The 23,128-nt window shown below is 59.4% G+C and overlaps 1 protein-coding gene across 1 annotated transcript; it reads right to left on the minus strand.

Moving 5' to 3' along the window:
* Positions 1-4,650: 4,650 nt before the first annotated feature.
* Positions 4,651-22,724, minus strand: Gna11 (G protein subunit alpha 11). Its single transcript, XM_028862782.1, has 7 exons — positions 22,403-22,724; positions 11,219-11,403; positions 9,236-9,390; positions 8,349-8,477; positions 7,257-7,386; positions 7,027-7,180; positions 4,651-6,923 (listed from the first exon to the last, which is right to left on the minus strand). The coding sequence occupies exons 1-7, from the start codon at positions 22,536-22,538 to the stop codon at positions 6,733-6,735; spliced, it is 1,080 nt and encodes a 359-aa protein (XP_028718615.1). The 5' UTR covers positions 22,539-22,724; the 3' UTR covers positions 4,651-6,732.
* Positions 22,725-23,128: the final 404 nt, after the last annotated feature.

Genomic DNA, 23,128 nt, shown 5'->3' on the forward strand with positions numbered 1-23,128 from the left:
AGGAAACTGAGGCACGGAGTAAAGGCAGGGCTTGCCCCAGGACCGAGAGGGAGACAGGGTAGCACATGCCTGGCCCCTTGGGTCCCGGGGAGAAGGACTGATGCTGTCCTCTATGGAGCATCTACTGTATACCGGGGAGAAGGACTGATGCTCTCCTCTATGGAGCATCTACTGTATACCCGGGGAGAAGGACTGATGCTGTCCTCTATGGAGCATCTACTGTATACCAGGGAGAAGGACTGATGCTCATCTACTGTATACCTGGAAGAGTTTCATTTTCCTCCATGTGGGACAAAACAGAACATTTTTGTAAACCTGGGGATGACAGTGAGATTGGGGGTGGGGGTGGCGGAGTTTATGCCCCCAGCCTGACCTGCGTCATCCCTGGGGCTCATGCTGTAGGAGGGGAGAATCGATTCTGCAGATTGCCCTCCCCCTGACTTCCCGCCTAAAACCAAAACCAAACCAAACAAAAACTTTCAGGCTGCCACAGATGGTGACGAATTTTAAGACAAAAGTAAAGCGCAGACATTGAAGGGCTGGGGCTCTAAACAGGGGGTCAGGAGAGGGTCAGAGTGAAGGCCACACGAACAGACTGGGTCGAATCTCTGGGCTGGTCCCTGACTCCCGGGACTAAAAGTTCTAGACCATCTGGCTGAGATATGTCTGACCCCACCCCCAGATCACTCAGCCAGGGAGCTCCTTGACTTGCCACTGAGGAAGAAGCATTGGTGAGGTTCAGAGAGGGTGTGCGACATCCCCGGAACACACAGCCCCCCCCCCCCACCGCCCTAGGTCGGCAGGCAGGCGGTTGACAGGCCCCCGCCTGCCCCACGCTGACTTCGGTTGACTGTTGATTCAAACTGCAGCAGATGGGAAGTGTGATAGGGGCCCGGCTGGGTCACCGAGGCCAGGGGGAGTGGTCCCGCCCACTGATGACTCGGAAGACCCTGAGACTTGCTCTGGGGGTGGATGGGGGGGCATGGGGGTCGTCAGAACCGGCCTGGTCTTGCAGAAGTCCGAGAGACAGACCCTGCCTGGCCCGTTGGGAACCAGACACCAGGCTCTCAGGACAGGTGGGGACCAAAGCCTCACTCTGATACTTTGTGGCCCCCCTGTTGCCCTCTGTGGGGGTTCTGGCAGGTGGATCCTGTGACTTCCGGGCCAGCCTGTGCTACACAGTGAGACCCTGTCTCAAACTTTATGGGGTTTTGAACTCCGGTTAGTTTCCTGTACCCCCGTGGAAACACGGTATGGAAACATGGTATCAACTATGAACAGGAACATTTTCTTTGTTTCTTTCCAACGGAATGGGCTTTTTTCTTAAATTTTAAAGTTACATTTGTGTATTTACTGTGTGTGGTTGCATTTGACAGGACACAGGTGTGGAGGCCCCAGGACACCTTGTGAGTGTCGTTTCTCTCCTTCCAGCACCTGGGTTCCAAGGATCAGACTCAGGTGGTCAGGCTTGTCTTCAAGCTCCTTTACCTCCTGAGCTCTCTCGCCGGTCTGACATTTTTCCTTTAAGAAACAAAAACCGGGCCTGGTAGTGCACGTCTTTAATCCCAGCACTTGGGAGGCAGAGGCAGGCGGACTCTGTGAGTTCAAGGCCAGCCTGGTCTACAGAGCCAGGTCTGTAGACCTACAGAGCCAGGTCAGCCAGGTCAGCCAGGGCTGCACAGAGAAACCCTGTCTGGAAAAACCAAAAGGGGTGGGGGAAATGTTGACATCTCTTTGGTGTGCATGGACGCTTCGGGGCATGTGCATCTGTGACCTCAGACACCAGAAGGGGGCGTTGGGTCCCCTGGAACGGGAGTCCAGGTGTGGGTGCTGGGATCAAACCCCCCGGTCCTCTGGGGCCAGTTCTCATGGCCGCTCCCTCTGGCCCTGATCAACCGCATGGCTGGGGCCGCAGTCGTCCTGATCTCCTCGCCGCTGTGCCTGGACGGCGGGCGTCATCTGGCGACACCTGCTGGACACTGGCGGAATGACAGGCACCTGCTCTGCCGACCTGGAGGAGTAGCCATGCTTTCGATCACTTTTCACCTCCATCCGGTGCCCACCTGGCTCTGACCGTCAGGCCTGTGACCCCGCAGCAGCCGCTCCTGCAGCCCACAGGCCTGCCCGCCCAGCATGGCGCTCCTCCCTCTCCCTGCACCAGCCACACAGGCCTCCTCCATACTCCAGCATGCTGGGCTCCATACTGTCCCTGGGCCTTTGCAGGCCGCGTCCCCCGCCCGGGGCCTTTGCGTGGTCTAGTCCTCTCTGGGACTGCTTTTCTCTAATAACAGCATGGTTCTTTCACCTCCCAGGATCCACTCAAGTGCCACACTATCCTGACTTGTCTGTTGCTGTGATAAATGCGGTGACCAAAAGCAATTTATGGCCGAAAGTTTATTTCATTTGTCTTATAGTTCCAGAGGGTTAGAATCCATCATGGTGGGGGTGGTCGATGACATTCATCACACACTAGGAAAACAGAGAGAGCAAGCCCCCCACCCCCACCTCAGGCAGGACCTGCTAAAGGCCATCCTCTCCTTGAGTAGCACTGGCCGGGTACCTGAGCCCATGAGGACATTGCTCACCCAAACCACTACAGCCACCTTCCCAGGAAAATCTGTGCTGGGGCCAGCGAGAGGGTTCAGCGGACAAAGGAGATTGCCCCCAAACCTGACAATGTCAGTTCAGTCCCCAGAACCTACATGGTAGAAAGAGAACCCACTCCTGCAGGTTGTCCTCTGACCTCCACTGTCCTGGGTCGTTTCCTGTCACCTTGACACAAGCTGGAGTCATCAGAGGAAGGAGCCTCAGCTGAGGAAACGCCTCCATGAGATCCACGGTAAGTCAGTGATCAATGGGGGAGGGCCCAGGCGGGGCCATCCCTGGGCTGTGGTCCTGGGTTCCATAAGAAAGCAGGCTGAGACATGGGGAACAAGCAGTCAGCAGCTCCCTCCATGGCCTCTGCATCAGCTCCTGCCTCCGGGGTCCTGCCCTGCTTGAGTTCCTGTCCTGACTCCTTCAGTGACGAACAATGATGTGGAAGTGTGAGCCGGATAAACCCCTGCCTCCCTGACTAGCCTTTTGGTCATGGTGTTTCATCACAGCAATAGTGACCCTAAGACACTCTAGTGAGTGAAAAGGAATTTTTTTTTCTGAATGACTGGTGTATCGGAAGCCCATCTCACCCCCCACCTGGATCCATCTTATTTTTTCCTTTCCAATGGAAGCTGTGTTATCATTGGAACTGCCCTGCTGGGCACGCAGGACCCTGAGGTTGCCTGAATGGGTGAGGAGAGCCTGGAACCTTCTTGCACAGACACCACCTCGGGAAACAGCCAGGGAACCGACAGCCACAGGCTGAGGACACATGGGCACATCCAGGTGCTTGTCAGCCGGATTCACAGCAGCCAAGAACTGGAAGTCATCCTGCTACCACACAGATGAGGAGACACAGGACACGATCCACCCAGCGGATGGAAGGAATATTAGTCAGCTACAAAAAGGAGAAAGGCCTTCAGAACCCTGCTCCATCATGGGTGGTCCTGGAGGATACGGGTCTGTGTCGCCACACACTGCACACCCCCACACCCGGGAGACAGGAGGCACGGAGGATGGGTCCGGGGGCTGGGCGGTTCTGAAGGCCGGGGCTGGGGACAGCTGCACCGAGGTGGGATGAGCTTCATGCCACTGAACAGTTTTTAAAAAATGTTTGTGTGTCCCACGCGCTTTTGGAGGCCACCAGTGTCTGCCTTGATTGCTCCTGCCGTGGTTTCTAGACAGACACTCTGAACTTCACACATCTCATGGACAGACTGCCAACAAGCTCCAGGATCCACTTGATTCCACAGCCACCGTGCTGGGGCACAGACGCACCCACCGGGCCCAGCCCAGCAGGACAGGATTAAACTCAGGTCCTCCTGTTTGGGTGGCAAGTACCCTACCCAGCCAGCCATCTCTCCAGATAGGCATTTTTTTTTAGAAATGGTGGTGGGCCAGGTGATGGTGGCGCACGCCTTTAATCCCAGCACTCAGGAGGCAGAGCCAGGCAGACCTCTGAGTTTGAGGCCAGCCTGGTCTACAGAGCAAGTTTCAGGACAGCCTGGGATACACAGAGAAACCCTGTCTGGAAAAAAAAAAAAAAAAACAAAAAAAAACAAAAAACAAAAAAAAAAAAAGAGGAGGAGAAAGAAGAAGAAGAAGAAGAGGAAGAGGAGAAGAAGAAGAAGAAAAAGAAGAAGAAGAAGAAGAAGAAAAGAAGAGGAAGAAGAGGAAGAAGAGGAAGAAGAAGAAGAAGAAGAAGAAGAAGAAGAAGAAGAAGAAGAAGAAGAAGAAGAAGAAGAAGAAGAAGAAGAAGAAGAAGAAGAAGAAGAAAATGGTGGCCAAGGATAGAGACTCGTTGGCCAACACCCTGCAGCAGAGGTTGAGGCCCGACCGACTTTCCTCCCTGGTGAGGCCCTGGCAGTGGCTCTTCCATGAGGTCCCTTCTCTATTCCCGCTCAGTCCTCTCCAGGCGGGCAGTATGCTGGAAAGGATACACCTCATGGTGGAGGGGAGAGGCTGGGTGACCAGGTGATGTCTGGCGATACCACAGGTGAGAGCTTGCTCTGCCCCCACCGCCCCACCTGTCAATAACCCTGAAGGAGCCACAAGTTTAGGAACAAAATTTATTCCGATTTAAAACAGAATTCAAGAGAAAGATATGAAAAGGTGGCTTCAGCGAGACCCTCTTCTGGGTTATGGGGTCAAGGCCCCGACCTGCTGCCCGCACCCTGGCATCCACCTCTCCTGGCCAAGGGCCTGCAGGAGCCTGGCACCGGGCTGAGTGCCTGAGCCTCCCCCCCCACAAGGAACATGCTTCGCGAAGGACGAGGGTTAAAAACAGTGTTTTGAGCGTTCTCTTAAATAGGCTGAAGTTGGTTGAAATCAGGACTGTGTGATAATATACAAGGGGCACAGTGGCCACTGGACGCCACCGTGGGCCGGGCCTGGGCTCCCTCGCTGGGCGGTGGAAAGTGGTTGGCACTCCCAGTGCGCCAAGGCAGACACAAAGAAGCCAGTGTGTCCCCTGCAGTCGGGCTGTCCCTTGGCGAGGGCCAGGTCAGATGTGGGGAGGCTGGGTCCCCATCCTGACCTGTGTGGTGCAGCCCCAGGCCCTGGCATGGATGCCCTGGGCACTGCCCCAGGGCTCTGGCTGTGGCCACCGTGGCCTGGCACTTGGCACACTGCCTGAGCGGCTAACACTGCCAGCTTGGGGTGGCCCAGCCCTCAGACATCTGTACAGTCCCAAGTCCTCTTCCCGCTGTACGTACGGCAGATGCCTGCTCTCTGAGGACCTGGACCTCCCAAGGGTAGGTGGCCACAATGGCTGTTTGGCTCTGGGTGGCCAGGATGACCCTGCCATCCATACAGCCCCTTTGTGATTGAGATGGCACAAGACCGGACCCTCGGCTGGAGACAGGAGAGGAGTCCGGCACGGGAAGGTGAGGAATCCATAGGCTGGAGGCCAGGAATGTGGGTGCTCGTCACAGCCACCCGTCCATACCCTGGGGCTCTGTCATGTCCACTGGTCCCTTGTTCCCTTCTGCCTGGGACAGCAATGTGGACAACTGCCCAGATTGGCGTGTGTCTGAGTGGACACTCTGGGGCCTGGAGTCCAGCATGGCAGGCAGGACAAAGGCATGGCCGGACACCCAAGCCCAGAATGCACGTGCAAAAGTAAAGAAATCTGACAGACAGACAGACAGACATTGTAGTGTATATGAGCAGCAGGGGCTGCCTGTGTCCTCTCTGGTCATGGCCACCACCTCCCGGATGCTGGCCCTCGGGCTTGGGAGGCACCGGTCACGGTGCAGTGCCTGGGGCCAGGGACCAGGCGTGGGGCGAGGCCGCTGCTCGTGTCTGGGGACGGACCTGAGAATACTGGAAGAGGCCTCGTGCACCCCGCTCTTGCTGAGCCACGTGGACGGCGCCTCCAGCTGCCCAGCTCCACACAGCCCCTCGGGGTCCCCAGGGCCTTTCCTGGCCAGGCCATCGGGGAGTGGATCTCAGGGACTCTGCCCCCCGAAGGCTCCACCACAGGCCTGGCCCTGTCTGAGTCAGGGGGACACACAGGGGTGATGGTCACTCAGAGAGGGAGACCTACGGTGTGTCACCTGCCCTGCCAAGACAGAGTGGAGGAGAGTATTTCTCTCTTCTTCAAAAACAAAAACAAAACAAAAAACGGTTAGGCACTTCCCAGGGTGGGCACGGGGACCGCCCACCCCCACTTCTTAAAGTCTGGGGAGCGGATGGTGTGGGTCGTGAGAGCACATGGGATATCAATAACTTAGAAAAGGGACAGTCCATGGTCCCCAAGCCTCCAGCCTTCCTGGGGGAGGAAGACTCGAACTTGGGACCATGGGCTTGGACTGCAATGGCCCTGACCTTGATCACCGTGTGGCCATGGTGGCGGGGACAACTCCCTTAGGAGGGCATACTGGTGCTCATCATGTGTATTTCTTTCTCTCTCTCTGTCTTGTTTTTGTTTTGTTTTTTTTCCTAGAAAAAAAAAAACAACTCAAGCCACAAGGAGTCAAGGCCAGAAAGAGGCTACCCCTGCCCTTGAGGAACCGTGACAGGACAGGAAGTGAGAGGAAAAAGAGACTCGCCCCAGCCCAGCCCCAGTGTGCCCAGGCCCTTGGTTTGGGTGACCAGATGCAGAGGGAGCCGGCGCTGGCGGCGGCCACATCCGGGTCACACCAGGTTGTACTCCTTCAGGTTCAGCTGCAGGATGGTGTCTTTCACGGCGGCAAACACAAAGCGGATGTTCTCAGTGTCGGTGGCACAGGTAAAGTGTGAGTAGATGATCTTGTCGCTGTCGGGGTTCAGGTCCACAAACATCTTCAGGATGAACTCACGTGCGGCCTGCGCATCCCGCTGCGGCCCTGCAGGGGAGTGGGCGAGGGCCGAGGTCAGGGACCTCCCGGGTGCCCAGCACAGTGACGCCGGGTCTCGGGGTGACGGTGGGGGACATGGGGTGGTGCTCACCGTCGAACTCAGGAAAGTAGTCGACCAGGTGTGAGTGCAGGATCTTGTCTTCCAGCAGGTCCTTCTTGTTGAGGAAGAGGATGACGGACGAGTTCTGGAACCAGGGGTAGGTGATGATGGTGCGGAACAGCGCCTTGCTCTCCTCCATGCGGTTCTGCGGGCCGCACACATGTGAGCAGGCTGCCCACGCCTGGCCCCCTCCTGGCCCCCATGCATGTCCCCATTGTCACCTCGTTGTCTGACTCCACCAGAACCTGGTCATACTCGCTTAGGGCCACCAAGAACATGATGGACGTCACGTTCTCGAAGCAATGGATCCACTTCCTGCGCTCTGACCTCTGCCCGCCCACGTCCACCATCCTAGAGGGAGACCACACAACATCTCAGCTCCCGGACGCTGCCTGCAGCCCATCCCTATCCTAAAGGCAAAGGAGACTGCGAGCCCGAGATGACCGGGCAGGTGTCCCCTGGAGAGATGGGACAGTGTTTGCCCAGAACATGGTGGCCTTTGGTCCTGAGTCACCTCCACACAGCTCACACAGCACCTGCACAGGTAGGGGACAGACATCAATTCCACCATTTGTGTTGGTGGCATCTGGCCAAACGCAGGAGGGTGACAGCCTCTACCCTGTGCTTTGCTTGCTGGTGGCGTGGGAACCACAGGGCTGCCCACCTGGCCACACCGGGCCAAGACTCAAGGTTGCTGGCTACGTGGGTCCCTGAGGGTGCACCATGGGCAGTGGCAGCCTAGGAGGGACACCTGGCTGGTGGGGACGACCTCCTGGAGATATGGCTTCATCAGTGCTGGGGAAGCACGTGCCTGTGAAGGGCCACCACAGGGAAGGAAGGACAGGAAGCAAGGACATGGTCAGCTCACACCCTGGGAAGGGGTCTCTGCTCTGATGTCACAGCATCACGGTGCCACCAGGGGCCTTACGAAAACCCAGGTTAAAACCCAGATGCACACACAGGGAAAGGAGAGGCAGAGGCACAGCATGCCTGCAGGTCAAGGGCCTTGAGGACAGCAGCCAACTGCCACCAACCGTCACCCAACCCACCCTGATCTCAATCGCGACCCTGCTCTGACCCTGGCCCTCCCGAGTCTGTGAGTGAGGGTGCTGAGTGGGGGCAAGGCACACCCCCATGGCACACCATCAATGCTTGCCTTGCGCCCTTCAGGTTCACTGGGTCCCAAGGAGGAGACTTAAGAGTCCTAAAAGGTTCCCCAACTGGAGGCCGCAAAGCCCAGGCTGCTCCAGGCCTCAGGATGCCCCCACCCTCCCAACCGGCAGCCCCTGGTCCCATGGCACCCTGAGCATCACCTGAAAATGATGTTCTCCAGGTCAAATGGGTACTCGATGATGCCAGTTGTGGGCACACGCACCCGCAGCACGTCCTGTTGGGTGGGCAGGTAGCCTACTGTGGCGATGCGATCCACGTCCGTCAAGTAGCTGCAGTGTAGGGTGTCTGCTCAGGAGCCGCTGGGGACAGTGGGCACCTGGGACACGGCGCAGATCCCACACCCACTCCAGACAAGGACTGGGCACTGTATGCCTCGATCTGGGGACTGGGGGGGCGAGTGGCCTGGGACACTGCTAGGCCCTCGCGGTCCTGGTGAGAACACACTGCCTCCCTGGGCCTAGGGACACAAGTGCCCCAAACAGAAAATGATCCCAGGAAGGGACTCTGCGCCATTGCTCAGGACAGCTGGAGAGCGGGGCCCACAGCACAGGGGACGCCTCATAAAGCTCAACCCAGGGCCAGGGTGGTTGTGGGCTTAGAATGGCAGGCCAGACAGGGGTTCCAGCAGCCGTGGTGACACTCACTGCTGACATGGGCGCCTGTGTGACAGCTGTGTGACCACAGACTCCTAAAGAACGAGACTGACCTTCTCCCAGCCAGGCCCCGGGCACATGGTTGCAAGGAGGGTGGCCTCCTAGACCAGCGGAGAGGCCCGAGTCTCGCCCCTGTCTCTAAAGCTTCACCCTAATCTCTCTGAGGCAGGAGGGCAAGGAGGGTCAGTGGGGGTCAGACCAGCCCTGCCTGTGTGGCCCCCAGATCTGAACAGGGGAGCAGAGAGCTGGCCATGCCTGGCAAAGCTGGCCAACCCTGTGGGTGAGGAGGCTGTGGACAGGCCACACGAGACACCCCTATCCCGTGGCCCCTTGGCTAGCCGCGCATGCCAGCCCACTCACGCCAGCCCACTCACTACTTAGCCGAGTCGGAGAGCTGGAACTCCCGCCTGCGATCGTAACACTCCTGGACCCCAGGGTCGCTCCACAGCGTCTTGATGGCGTTCACATACTGGTGCTCGAAGGTCGTGACCTTCTCCACGTCCACCTCCCGGATCAGGAGTGCATTGGCCTGGGGGAGGGAGGGAGGGCGGCCCATGAACCGTTGTGGGGGGTAGACCCTGGCCATGCGGGGAGCCCACAGAGCTGGCACGGCAGTTAGGGGGGCTGCGGCTTGGGTTCACAAGGCCCAGGCCTCCGGGAGGCAATGAGGATGTACACCCCAGCACCCCTGGCAGCAAGCAGGGCCAGTGCCCGCAACCGCGCCTCCTGACCACGCAAACTCAGCCGCTCCACCGTGTGGGTGCACACAGGGCTGGGAGAGATGAGGACGAGTCCGCCTTTCCCTTTCTGTACTTCTGTTTCCTGAAACAAGGTCTCATGGCGCCCAGGCTGACCTCAGGATGCAGCTGAGGATGACCTTGAACTCAGCCTGCAGGCTCTGAAATGTCAGACCTGTACAGCCTGAGTTATTGGTGGGTGTGTGCGTGTGCGTATGTGTGCGTGTATGTGTGCATGTGTGCATGTGTGTGTGTGTGTGTGTGTGTGCATGTGTGCATGTGTGTATGTGTGCATGTGTGTGTGTGTGTGTGTGTGCATGTGTGTATGTGTGTGCGTATGTGTGCGTGTATGTGTGCATGTGTGCATGTGTGTATGTGTGTGTGCATGTGTGTATGTGTGTGTGCATGTGTGCGTGTATGTGTGCATGTGTGTGTGTGTATGTGTGCGTGTGCGTGTGCATGTATGTGTGTGCGTGTGCGTGCGTATGTGTGCGTGTATGTATGCGTGTAACTCAAGGCTTCACACCCTCCAGGCGAGCGAGCCTCTACCCACACGAATCCAGCTCAACCCTGAGCTTGCTCTTTGAAGTCCAGAAAGAGGACTTCAGGTCAGGGCTGCCTTCCTCTCTCAGAGTGACCAGGAGGCGGCCCTTCCCCATCCCCAGGCAAGAGGAGCAGTGGACCACACAAGCCCAGCCCTGGAGGGCCTGGCCCTGGCCCTGGCTCTTCCCAAGGTGGCCTCTGTCTTGGCCCCCTGGGAGCCTGACAAGGCTTGTGGCCCTACACCACTCACCCGGAACCCTACACATGCAGGGCTGCCTGGGCCTCGCTGAACCCGGAGGGAAACATCTGCCCAGCTGCCTGTCCTTAAGTGGGAAGGACCCCAACCGTGACAGTGACTGCCCTGACCCTCATGCAGGGCAGGAAGCTTGCAGAACCTGCCCCCATCGGCCTGTTTGTGGAAAAGGCCAGAAGGCAGAGCGCATCCACAGCACTGGGCTGCAGTTCCTACCGCCTCCCTGCACCAACGAGAGCTGGGCTCAAATGGGACCCTAGGCTCCTGGACAACCATGGTCAAGAGGCTGCAAGACACCAAAGCCAAGCAAGCTGAGAGCCACACACCCACACCCAGGACTGCAGGACCCTAACTTGACACCAGGCGCCTTGCAGGTCCCCATGATCTGACTCAAGGTTCTTCAGACAATACTGGGCCCTTAGGAGACAGAGGCAGGGGGATGGCAAGCTGCAGAGCAGCTTGGGCTGTTGAGCAAGACCCTGTCTCTACAGCACCAGGCCGGGGGCTTGGCACAGTGGGAGTTCAGGCCTAACAGGCCCAAGACTCCGAGCTCCACCCAATTTCAAGAAAAAATAAGCTGAGCGGCGGTGGCGCACACTTTTAACCCCAGCACTTGGGAGGCAGAGGCAGGCGGATCTCTGAGTTCGAGGCCAGTCTGGTCTACAGAGTGAGATCCAGGACAGCCAGGGCTACGCAGAGAAACCCTGTCTCGAAAAACAAAAACAAATTAAAAAGTACAGTGGGCGTGGGTCTCTAGGTGGCCGGGTGATGCTGAACGTCAGTCTTACCAACCCCCATTTCCTAGGCCCCGCCCCGGCCCTCACCTTGTTCTGCTCATACTTGTAGAGGATCTTGAGTGTTTCCATGGCGCGCACCATGGCCTGCATGGCGGTGAAGATGTTCTGGTACACCAGCTTGGTGAAGCCGCGCTTGTCCTCCTCCGAGTAGCCGGCACCGTGAATGATGCGCATCTGCTTGATGAAGGTGCTCTTCCCGCTCTCGCCGGTACCTGCAGACCGCACCGGTCACCGTGAGTCCCAGAGCCCGGCCACCCGCTGCAGGCCACTGCTGGGTCCGCTGCAGTCACCTCAAGGGGTTCTCCCAACCCACCTACCCAAGGGGTCCTGCTTGGCTCCCTCAGGAGCACGGGGTGCCTGTTCACCAGCTGCCGCAGGCAGGGGTGTCACGAGCGTGTTCCCAGGCCCTGAGTCTCTGAGCCCCGCCACGGCCTAAGGCCACCACCCCCATAACAGAAGGTCCCCGAGATCAGTTATTAATCCTCCCTCACCCCTGCAACCCACGAGCAAGGCCCACATATGGCCAGCACAGGGGGTGCTCACTGGGCACCCCAACCCTGCTCTCTGCATGGAATCTACCCACACCTCGTACACCTAAGGTGACCCACCCAGGGCTGGCCCCAGAGGGGCCGCTGGGCTTCGGCAGAGGCCTGGGGACATGCTCACAGCCACCCGCTGTGCATACAGCTCTCCTGGCACATGCGCGAGCCCCGAACGTCAGGGACCTGTGCTTGAGCTGTGGCAGCTCTCTGGTGGGGAGAGCCTGCAGACATGCCCTCAGCTGTTTCCTCCAAATCTCAAAGGGCCCCAAATCCCCAAACTCGGGGCGTTAGTTAGGTCAGCAACTCAACAATACTCTCTCCAGGCCAGCTGGTCTACACACTGAAAAGGCGAGGACATTATCAACTCTTTGGTGTGTGGTGTACGTGTATGTTTACACACATTCACACCTGTGTGCACAGCTGTGCGAGCACACATATGAACGTGCGTGCAAAGGTCAAGGCTGACATGTGCGTGTGGTCCTTGACAGTTTCTCCACTTTATGTTCCGAGAAAGGAAGGGGGGGGGGGCTGTGGCGGTACAGTGAGGCTGCGTCAGCATGGGGCCGGCGTCAGGAACCCGAACCCATGAGAAACCGAGGAGACGAGGGTGAGTGTCCACCTGTAACTTCAGTGTTTGGGGCTCACAGGGCATCCCTGGCTAAACTAGCTTGGGCTCAAGTGGGACTGGATCAATGAAGCGCAGGAGTGACCGGGGAAGACCCCCGACACCAACCTCTGACCTCCAGGTGCACACAAACACATGTCCCGTGGGGACACAAGCGCAACAAAAGCACACACTCGTGCCTGGAACAAATTAAAGTATAAAAATGGGGGTAGGGCTGCGCCTCACAGACAGAGCCCCGCCTAGAATCCCCCAGTGAGGGGGCTGGGGGCGTGGTCAAGGTGGAGCCCCTCCTAGAATCCCCCAGTGAGGGGCTGGGGGCGTGGTCAGGGTATAGCCAGGCCTAGAACCCCCAAGGGCTGGGGGCGTGGTCAGGGTGGAGCCCCGCCTAGAATCCCCCAGTGAGGGGGCTGGGGGTGTGGTCAGGGTGGAGCCCCGCCCAGAATCCCCCAGTGAGGGCTGGGGGCGTGGTCAGGGTGGAGCCCCGTCTAGAATCCCCAGTGAGGGGCTGGGGGCGTGGTCAGGGTGGAGCCCTGCCCAGAATCCCCAGCGAGGGGCTGGTGTTGGAGCTGGCCTGAGTGAGGTCCTGAGTTTCATCCCCAACACTGAATAAATACACACAAAAAACTACTGCAAACCTGTAGTCCAGTGGTTCTCAACCTGTGGGTTGTGACCCCTTTGCAGGTCAAATGACCCTTTCACAGGGGTCGCCTAACACCATCGGAAAACACAGATACTCACATTATGATGCACAGCGGTAGCACGATTACAGTTATGAAGTAGCTACTTTGTAATTTTAGGGTGGGGTCAGCACAGCAGGAGGACCTGGGTTAAAGGGTCTCGCGTCAGGAAGGGTGAGAATCAGGGCTGTAGGCTCAGGGTAAGTACATCAGCAGGTGTGCACAGAGTCCACACCCCAACAGAAAGGTCCTGTCCTACTGATGGTGGATGACAGTGGACGGTGGACATGGTGGGCAAGAGACTGCAGGCCACCCACACCCCAGTGGCACAGACACTCTCTGCTACATTCAGTTTAATTAAAGGACCACAAAAGTGACATCAGGGACCTGGGAGGCGGTGGCGCACACCTTTAATCCCAGCATTCAGGAGGCAAAGGCAGGAAGATCTTTGAGTTTGAGGCCAGCCTGGTCTACCAAAAAAAAAAAAAAAAAAAAAAAGTGACATCAGGGCCTCAGTTCCAGCAGGGCTTTCCCCATGTTCATGCATACACCTGCACACGCGCCCAGGCTTGTCACAGGTACACATGTAGACATGTGAACTCCCGCTCTTGGGCAGGGAAAGTGGTAGTCCATGCTAGCCCAGCTGCATGGAGCCCCTACCATAAACCGAGCCAGTGACAGGGTCTTCAACACCTTCAACAGAGGGACAGAGGTACAGTGCTGTGAGGTACCCTGTGGAAGACAGAATGTCCCCACTATATGGAACCCCTTAGAGCTTCTGTCCCTTCTGGAGTTGCAGATTTTAAATATTAAGACCCAAGGCTCCAGAGACAGCTTGCTGCTCTTTCAGAGGACCTGGGTTGGGCCACCAGCACCCACGTAAGGGAGCTCTAACTCCAGCTCCAGGGGATCTGTCTCCCTCTTGTGGCCACCACAGGCACTGCACTCATGTGAAAAAATTACGAAAACTTCCTCTGCTCACATGACTGACTCATGCACGCAGAGACACATGGGCATCAGTGTGCCCTCACCAGCAACCAGCAGGTCCCAGTGTCCAGCCCTGGGCCCACTGAGCTCGGCCTCACACACTGCCCCAGGACACAAGCAGGCAGCTGCCAAAAGATGACAAGCCACCACACCGGGTGGAGAGGGCCTCTGTAACCATGGGTCCAGACCAAAGGCCACCATAGGAACCCAAGGCCAGCAGGAGCTCAGGCTGCTGGACACCACTCTAGGCCTGGCTGGGTCCAGGCTTTAGCTCACCCTGTGGCACTTGGCTACAACCAGACAGCATGTGCCAAGGCCAAGGAGAGGGTGGCTGGCCCCGGTAACCAGGCTGGGCCACTCCACTGCGTGGCTTCACCAGTGGCGTGTCTCTGGGAGCTGACTTCACCAATGTCACGTCCTGTCAGCCAGCACCCACGGGCTGGGTACAGGCTCAGGATCCCCCACGTACCAGACCCAAGTCATACCTGGGACCACATACAATACCCAGTGTCCATGATCAGGGACAGGGGTGACACTGAGGATCCCTGGGGGCTGGTGCCCTCCTCCTGACTGAGTCAGCTAGCTCTCCCCATAAGCACCTCATGCCTTACCTGCCTAGGGCAGAGTCAGGTTCACCTGTGGACTGTGTGAGGAGATGTGAGGAGACCTGGGGTACCAATGGATCACAGAGCAAGGGCTGGGGAATGGCCGGCTGGCGCCTTTCCTGAGGATGCTCGACATGGTGTCCCTGGGGGTTCTGACATCACTTATCTCTGCTTCAAACCTCAGCCCACACACAGCAGCACTTTACACACATGACCTAAACACACCAGGAAAAAGTCATCGAATCCATGTATGCTGTGATCCTCAGCAGGCTCGGAGCTGGGGTGCCTTGATATTGAGAGTCCCCAGGGATCCTCCTGCAGGTTTTCATCCATCTGGGGACACCAGGTCTGCCATATCCACCTGAAGATCAGGGATACCACAGAGCAGGACAAGGACTGGAGCTGGCAGATCACACAGCATGATCACAGCAGAGGCCAAGAGAGGCTGCCACAAGCCAGACCTCAAACAAGCCACTGAGACCTCCCCACGTGGGGAGAGAGGAGAGTGAGAGACAGAGCCTCCACCCTGGGGAGAAGGCAAGAGGAGGGAGAAGATACTGGAAAAGAGGGGTGGACAGACAGATGGCTGGATAGGTGGGTGGATGGGTGGATGGATGGATGGGTGGATGGGTGAATGGATGAATGGGTGGATGGATGGATGGATGGATAAATAAATGAGTGGGTGGCTGGATGGATAGGTGGGTGGCTGGGTGGATGGATGGATGGATGAATGGATGGATGGGTGGATGGGAGAGTAGATGGATGGGTGGATGGATAGGTGGGTGGATGGGTGGGTGAATGGATAGATGGATAGGTGGGTGGATGGGTGGGTGGGTGAATGGATTGGTGGGTGGGTGGATGGATGGATGGATGGATGGATGGATGGATGGATGGATGGATGGATGGATAAATAAATGAGTGGGTGGCTGGATGGGTGGCTGGATGGATAGGTGGGTGGATGGGGGGATGGATGGAAGGATGGGTGGATGGGAGAGTAGATGGATGGGTGGATGGATGGGTGGGTGGATGGGTGGATGGGTGGATGGATGGATGGATGGATGGATGGGTGGATGGGAGAGTAGATGGATGGATGGATGGATGGATGGATGGATGGATGGATGGATACATGCATGCATGCATGGATGGATGGATGGATGGATGCATGCATGGATGGATGGATGGATGGATTGGATTGTTGGGTGGGTGGATGGGTACCTGAGTGGGAGAATGGGTTGGAGGCAGGCAGACACTGGCTTGTGGTACCCATTTCCCTGGCCCAGTGTTCATATATGGACTCGGTGTCTCAGTATCTCGGACGTGGGAGTCAGAGCTACCTCACAGAGATTGCCAGATGGGACCTGGCACCAGAGACTGTGAAGTGGGAAAGAGAGGCAGGACTGCCCTCATATGCTTGGTGACGCTGGAACACACGGAGCCACGTTTGTACACTAGCAAGTCCGTCACCTCCCCACGGAGACCCTCGGTAACCACAGGTCACCCAACCTGGAGTCAGGTGAGGCAAATCCCAGCTGACGTGGAGCTCAAGCTACAGCAGCGCCAGGCTCCCACCCCACCCACACCTCAGCACTGGACCTATCACCGAGACCCACTTGAGGGAACCGAGTCACAGAACCTTCGGTGCCTGATGGATGTCACAGCCACTACGTGACAGGCTTGGACACATCAGTGTTCTGTGGCTTTAAGCTCGGTTCCCATCCCTGTCTCAGGACAGTGCCCAGGGTAGTGAAAAATCACAGCTGTAAGGGTGACGCCTGCCGCCGACGGTCTCGGCCACGTGCGCCAGCCTCTGGACTTGCTGCTGCGATCTTATCTCCAGGCTGGTGGCAAAGTCTCCCAGGGGCCCCAAGGTGTGGGCACTGATGGCCTCAGAGGGCCATAGGCCACTCCAGCGGTCGACAGTGAGGGCTCATGCCATCTACTGCACCCCACTGAGCACCCCCAACCATCGGGGAAGCCACTCTTGGGCCCGTGCCCTGTGCTGGGCCTCTATAAGCCTTTATGAAACTCCACAGAGCCACAGAAGCCTGGTGTGACCCTGTCCTGCCTACACATGTCCCCAGGCACCAGCACCAGGCCTGGTAGCCCTGCAGCTGATACCTGCTGACAGCAGTTGTCTTGATCACATGTCGGAAGGTTTTCTTCAATTGGTTTTTTTAGCCCAGGCTGGGCCAGAACTCACAGCTCTGCCTGCCTCTCCAGTGCTGGGATTAAAGGTGTGTGCCACACCCAGGGAGCTGAAGGTGGGGCCTCCCAGCTTTACAGCTCTGGAGGGAATGCATGGACTGTAAACCTGCATTGTGGGTTGGAAATGTGAAACCAGCCTGGGCTACATAATGAGCCCAGGGCTCAAGAAAGATCAGGGCTGTGGCTGCAGCTGAGTGGTGGAGCACCTGCTGGGCACCCATGAGGCCCCGGGTTCCATCCCCAGCACCCTATAAACCAGGCTCACCAGCATTCATTCGATCCTCCTAGGCGGAGGCAGGAGGATCAGAAATTCAAGGTCACCATCAGCTACATAATGAGCATGTGGCCAGCCTGGGCTCATAGTGAGTGTGAGGCCAGCCTGGGCTATGAGGCAGAAAACAGAACCCCATCCCTGTGGGCGAGACACAAAGGAGAGGACACAGGGCTGGGTCTCCGTCCCTCGGGGCTTCCCTGCAATACCTAGTGATGCCTCTCGGGCTCCTGTCTCCAAACAGTGCCAAGCCAGTGACCCTGTGTCCACCCTGTGGGCTCAAATCGCAACACTCCGGGGCTGGGACAGAGCTGGGCTGCCCAGCTGTCACATAAGGGACAAGGTGACTTGGTGGGAGGGGGCGCATCAGGAAGCCCAGACCCTGGCCCTCATCCCCGCTCCTAGGCGGTGCAGTTCCTCATCACAGGGCTGTGCTCAGTGACAGCCGTGACAAGGGCTGTCCCCATCAGCCACGGTGACACTGTCATGGCATGGGCTCAGCTGTCAAGTGTGGACAGACCCACTCTCAACTGGGACCTTGGCAGGCCCAAGGCAGGGGCCCACTGACCATGTGGAGCCCCTGAGGATGGCCATGACGCAACAGCACCGTGTTCCCCAGAGTGACCACATCCTGTCACAGAACCACCTCAGACCTTCGTGAAGCCAGTGTGCTCAGCCCCCTGCATAGGTGGGGTCTGGGGATGCCAGCACCTCACCAGCCTGGGCGTCCGTAATACACACGAAACCCTGGCACCTGGCAGATTGCGTCCTGCGCGCCACAGATCCGGGGGCACTGCTGTGGGTGCACCTGGTCCCCAGGCCGTCCCCAGGGACAACAAGTGTGCAGGGGGACACCGCAGTAATCGCCACACCGCCTCACACTGAACACCACAGTACTTCCTACCACGTAGGGACAATGCTCCCACTTGACAGATGAGGAAACCGAGGCCTGATACCCAAAGAACTACTCGTGATCTCAACCAAAGCACCCCCACAGGGCAGCTTGAAGGGCCTGCGAGGGGACTGTCCAGGGTGTCCCCTATTCACCCTGAGCAGCTGATCCTATTGGCCCAGGGGTCCACTCCGTAGGAATAACACAGTCCGTGGGTGTGGGTGCCATGTGTGAAGCAGAGGACACAGAGCATGGGAACAGTGGTGACCTGGACAGAGCACTGGTCCTCCACCCCATCCCGGAGCACGTTGAGGACAGTGCCCTGCAGGGACTGGGATGCCGCACAGGCAACGACAGGAACTGCGTCCCCAGCACTCAAGCTGAGGAGAGCGTCTCCAAGAGAGGTCTGTGTGTGGTGACGCAGCCACCAAGGGAATGGCAAAAAAAAAGTCCCAACGGTGACAGATGGCTGTGGTCAGCAATGGCTGGATGCAGGCACCCGCCAGCTCTCAACCCACCTAGCCCTGGGGAAACTGAGGCACAGACCTGTGCACACACAGCTACACTGGGCAGCAAGGATGCTGAAGAGTGAAGACCCACCCTGTAGACACTGGGCCTGGTCCTGCAGACCCCTCAACCCTTCTCTGAGCCTTGGCAATCACGGGGGGCCAACTACAGCGGAACCCACCGGCCACAGTGCTGTGGCACACACCCCAGTCTGCTGCCCCTCCAGCGATACCCCGGATGGCTTATCCTGGGGACATCAAGGGTCCCCTGAAGGCACCCAGTCACGGGTGAAGAGTGCACAGGCGGCCCAGGGCTGAGCTACCCCTCTGTCTGCATCCACCACGCTCCCAGGGCCACGGCCTGTCCCAGGCAGGGCCATCAGTACTGCGGTCCTAGCTGGAGCAAGAGGCCCCTCTGTGGAGAAAGAGGCAAACCGTCCTCATAGGCCGCAGGCCGCAGCAGTCTTAGGGAACTGCTGGAAAAGGGCTGGGCAGGCCACCACTGCCCCAGTCACCTCTGGCTCAGGATAGGTCTCATCACAAAGTGGGGACACCACTGTGCTGGTAGATATAACCTGTCCCCTCTTTTTGAGACAGGATCTCATACAGCCCAGGCTAGCCTCGAACTCCCTATGTAGCCTGAGATGACCCTGAATCCCTTCCTGATCCCGCCTTCACCCTCCAGGCCTGTGCTCCCACACCTGGTTTGTGTGGTGCAGGGGATGAAATATGCCTTGCTGGGAATCAGTTCAAGGACCCCAGTGGGGAGGGCCGGCACATCCCTGGCCTTCTGGGGAGTAGCCTGAAGACACCAGGGTCTTGGGACAGGAGCAAGTAGGGAGCCGCTGAGGCCTCCTTCCCAGGGCAGGAGGCCAGCCCAGCCCTTGGGCCACCCCCGCCGGATCCCCGGCCTTTGGCCGCCCAGCCCGCGGCTCGGGACAGGAAGCTGGGAGCCAACCGCCTGCTTTATTTAGAAAGCTGGGCCCAGCCCTGCAGAGCCTCGGGGACAGGGATTTCCAAGCGAGAGCTCTGGGTGGCTGGCTCCCCAGTGGCAGCACCGCTCGGCCCCAGCCTGGAGCCACCCAGGAGGCAGAGGTCCCACGGCAGAGTCTGCAGAGTCTGAGGACCGCGGGGACCTCGGGACCGTGGGGACCTCAGGACAGCAGCAACACCAGTGGATGAACTGCTCACTAGAAGGCAGTTCTCTCCACTAGTGCCATGCGCATCACTGGTCACCACCAGAACTACCCAGTGTCACAAGACAAGCCAGGAGTGTGTCACCCCGCAAGGGGAAGGTGTGCACAGTCAGTCCCATGGCTGCAGTTCTGAGAACTCGCTCTGGTCACCAGTCAGTTTTGCAAGTTCTTACTTTACACCAGACACCACCATGCGTGACTGGGGGGTGGGGGTGGGGTAAGGGATCTAAGTCTGGGGACACTGAGTGATGTCTAGGGATGCATCTCACTACCCTGCAGTGCCCAGGACGCCCACCCTGAGAACGAGCCGGCACATGGGGCGGTCACCTCTCTGCCTGGCTGAACAATCTCCCTAGGCCACATGGGGACTGGCAGGATGGGACGGGACACACCAGTGTTTGACAAAACCATTCTCCGACCACTCCCCACAGGTGCAGACCAGTGTGAGGGCAGTGGCCTCAAGCCTGGGGAAGAGGCCAGAATCCTGCACAGAGGTGGCTCTTCCCAAAGGGACTGCTCAGGATACCGGGACCCTGCCTGCTCCAGAGGTCAGGGTTCTAGGACAGCAATCCCTGGCCTGCGTCTACCCCAGGCAGACCCTGACTGGTGTAGGACCACAGGGTCTCCACCCTCCAGACGGCTGCTATGAAATGAGGGACAGTGTATCAGCAGGAGGGCAGAGTGGGTCCCACAGGCAGACTCTCCCTGCCCTGGTCACAGGAACCCCTCCAATGGCTGGGACCAAAGGCTGCCAGGACGGTCACTTTTCTGAGCGCCATGGACCTCTCCAGCGCCCCAGAGCCAAGGTCATGGTCACCTCCTCCAGGAAGCCCTCCCAGCATGGCCCTGAGCAGTGCCCAATGCTCACGCCTGTCTTACTCAACAACAAAGTCTCCTTACACTTCTGTTCCCGTGCAGCAGTCCCAGACTCCACGAGAGGCACAGGACCCTTCTGTGGAGAGGGTGTGACTGCAGATCAGGTGCCCTGGGGGCACAGGGGGCACCAAGAATAAAAGTTCATGGGATGGAAGCATGGTACTGTGTGCAGGTCAACACGAAGCCCCTCAGCGGCCGGCCAGTTCAGCCAGGCCACAGCACAGAGGGGCCAGGGAGCACCCCTGAACCCTGAATCCAAGGGGACTTCAAGGCCAGCGTTGGGGAAGGGACAGAGCTGGGATGACACACCCCTGGCCTCAGTCACCTGATGCCACCCTTATCGGCTGCTCACCACTGTCCCCAAGAGAAAGCTGTTGACCCTCTGCAGAGGTTAACTAGGGCCGCACCGTGACCCCCAAATGGCTACCCTGGGGCCACTGCGGTTCGCCCTGGGCTGCTCTGTCCTCTCCTTGCCCCTCCCTTTCTGGAAGGCAGCTTTGAGGGAATTCCGGCATGTTGGGGGGAAGTGACTGAGGATCCTCTACCCTGAGAACCAGGCAACAGGAGACAGTGTGTCCCCCCACCTGTCCTCTCCCATGCCAACATCACTGCCACCCCCCCACGCGCACACACCTCCTATTCAAAGGCTCCGGACGGTCCCTTCCTCGGGCCCTCCAAGGCTGCCTTTGGCCCCGGGCCTCCGTCCCTGGACTGCAGCTCACCCAGGAGCTGGGAGGGGGCAGGCAGGGCTCCCCAGCCTGTGTTTTGTAAACCCCCTCAGGGCCCAGGCCACCCTGCCCTCACTTCGGGCCCTTATTTGGGGTGATAACAAGAAGACAGCTGGACCTAGGCTCCCTGGCTCCCAGCAACAGGTGGGCCTTGAGGAGTCAGAACCCCAGCGAGCGGGAGACACCGGCTGAACTTCCCGGGGGTGGGTCGGATGAGGCGAGGACAAGACTGGACCCCAGAAAGACGGGGCCGGGGCAGGGAGGCTGCAAGGCTGACTGTTGTGACAACCCACCGAGCTCGGGTGTAACAGAAGCCCAAAGAAGAAAAGCCACCCACTCTCCCGCACCCCGCTCCAATGTGGAGGAATTCAGAGATCTACAGAGCAGGGAGGGAGGCAGGCGAGTAACCATGAAAGGAACCAGCCTGGAGCAAAGCAGGACCTTTTTGGGGCAGAGTCCTTGGAGGCAGAGAAGAGGGTGCAACCAGGTGGGAACTATCCTGGGGAATCTGGGAGCCCAAGGGGTGTCATGGGGGCAGGGCAGCTCACGGGTCGCAACCTGAGGTTACGTGGGGAGAGGGGAGACTGGTGCGGCAGGGCCAGGGGCCAGCTCCGTGCAAGAATTCTGAGACAGAAAGCAAGTCCCCAAGTGTGATGGGGGCCCGACGTGGCCAGGAGATGCAGAAACTGGCCTCGGAGATCCGAGGCAGGAGGCTGACCCCGAAGGAATCTGAGGCCTGGGCAACAGGCAGGCTGGCCACAAAGGGTCGCCCAGGCCGAGCCCCGGGGACTGCACGGCGGCGGAGGCTGGCCACTGCAGGCCCAGGCCACCTGCCCAGCTCAGGGTGCAGCGATCCCGGAAGGGCTGACTGCTGCGGGGCAGCGCTGACCAGTTGCTCCGGGGACACCCGGGGTGGCCCGGCCGGCCGTGGGCAGCGGGCTGGGGGAGGGGGGTCCGCGCGGGGCTGTGGACCGAGGCCGGGGACCCCCGGCGGGGCGCGGGCGCCCTGCGCGCGCGGGGACCCCCGGGCAGGGCCCGGATGCCCGGTGGCCCACCCGGCCCCCCGTGACAGAGGTCCCACGGCCCGGGGACGCGGCTCACCGAGCAGCAGCAGCTTGAGCTCGCGCCGGGCGTCGCGCTTGTCCCGCCGCAGTTGCTTCTCGATCTCCGCGTTGATGCGCTTCGACTCCTTCACCTCGTCGCTCAGGCAACACGCCATCATGGACTCCAGAGTCATCGTCGCGGTCCCCCGGCCGCCGCCGGCCCGACCCTGACTCGTCCGGTCCCCCAAGGCCCGGCCCGGCCCCAGAGGCGCGTCCGCCGCCCGCGCCGCGCAGCGCAGCCGCCACCGCCGCCGCCACCCGCAGCCGCCGCCACCGAGCGCCGGCGCCCGACGACCTGAAGCGCTGCCACGGGCCCCGCGACGGGCAGGCGGCGCGGCCAATGGGAGGGGCCGCACGGCTGCGCGCGCGCCGCAGGGACCGGGTTTGAGGACCGGCCGGGGGCGGGGCCTCACCGGCCGGGGGCGGGGCCTGGGGGGCGCCGCGCAGGCGCGCGTGAGGTTGCGCCGACGTGGGAAGGGGTCGAGCGGTCCCGCAGCTGGGCGCGGGCGCCGAGGATTGTGGGAATGGGGAAGACTCGCCCGTCGGAGCTCGGTTCGTCCAGAACGGCTCAGCTCGGCCACACTCGGCTCCGCTCGGCTGCACTCGGCCCGGGGAGGCGCCGCTCGGCTGGGCTCGGCTCCTCTCGGCTCCGGGGAGCCGCGTCTCGGCTGGGCTCGGCTCCTCTCGGCTCCGGGGAGCCGCGTCTCGGCTGGGCTCGGCTCCT

Source organism: Peromyscus leucopus, chromosome 22, assembly GCF_004664715.2.
Source record: "Peromyscus leucopus breed LL Stock chromosome 22, UCI_PerLeu_2.1, whole genome shotgun sequence".
Classification (NCBI taxonomy): Eukaryota; Metazoa; Chordata; class Mammalia; order Rodentia; family Cricetidae; genus Peromyscus; species Peromyscus leucopus.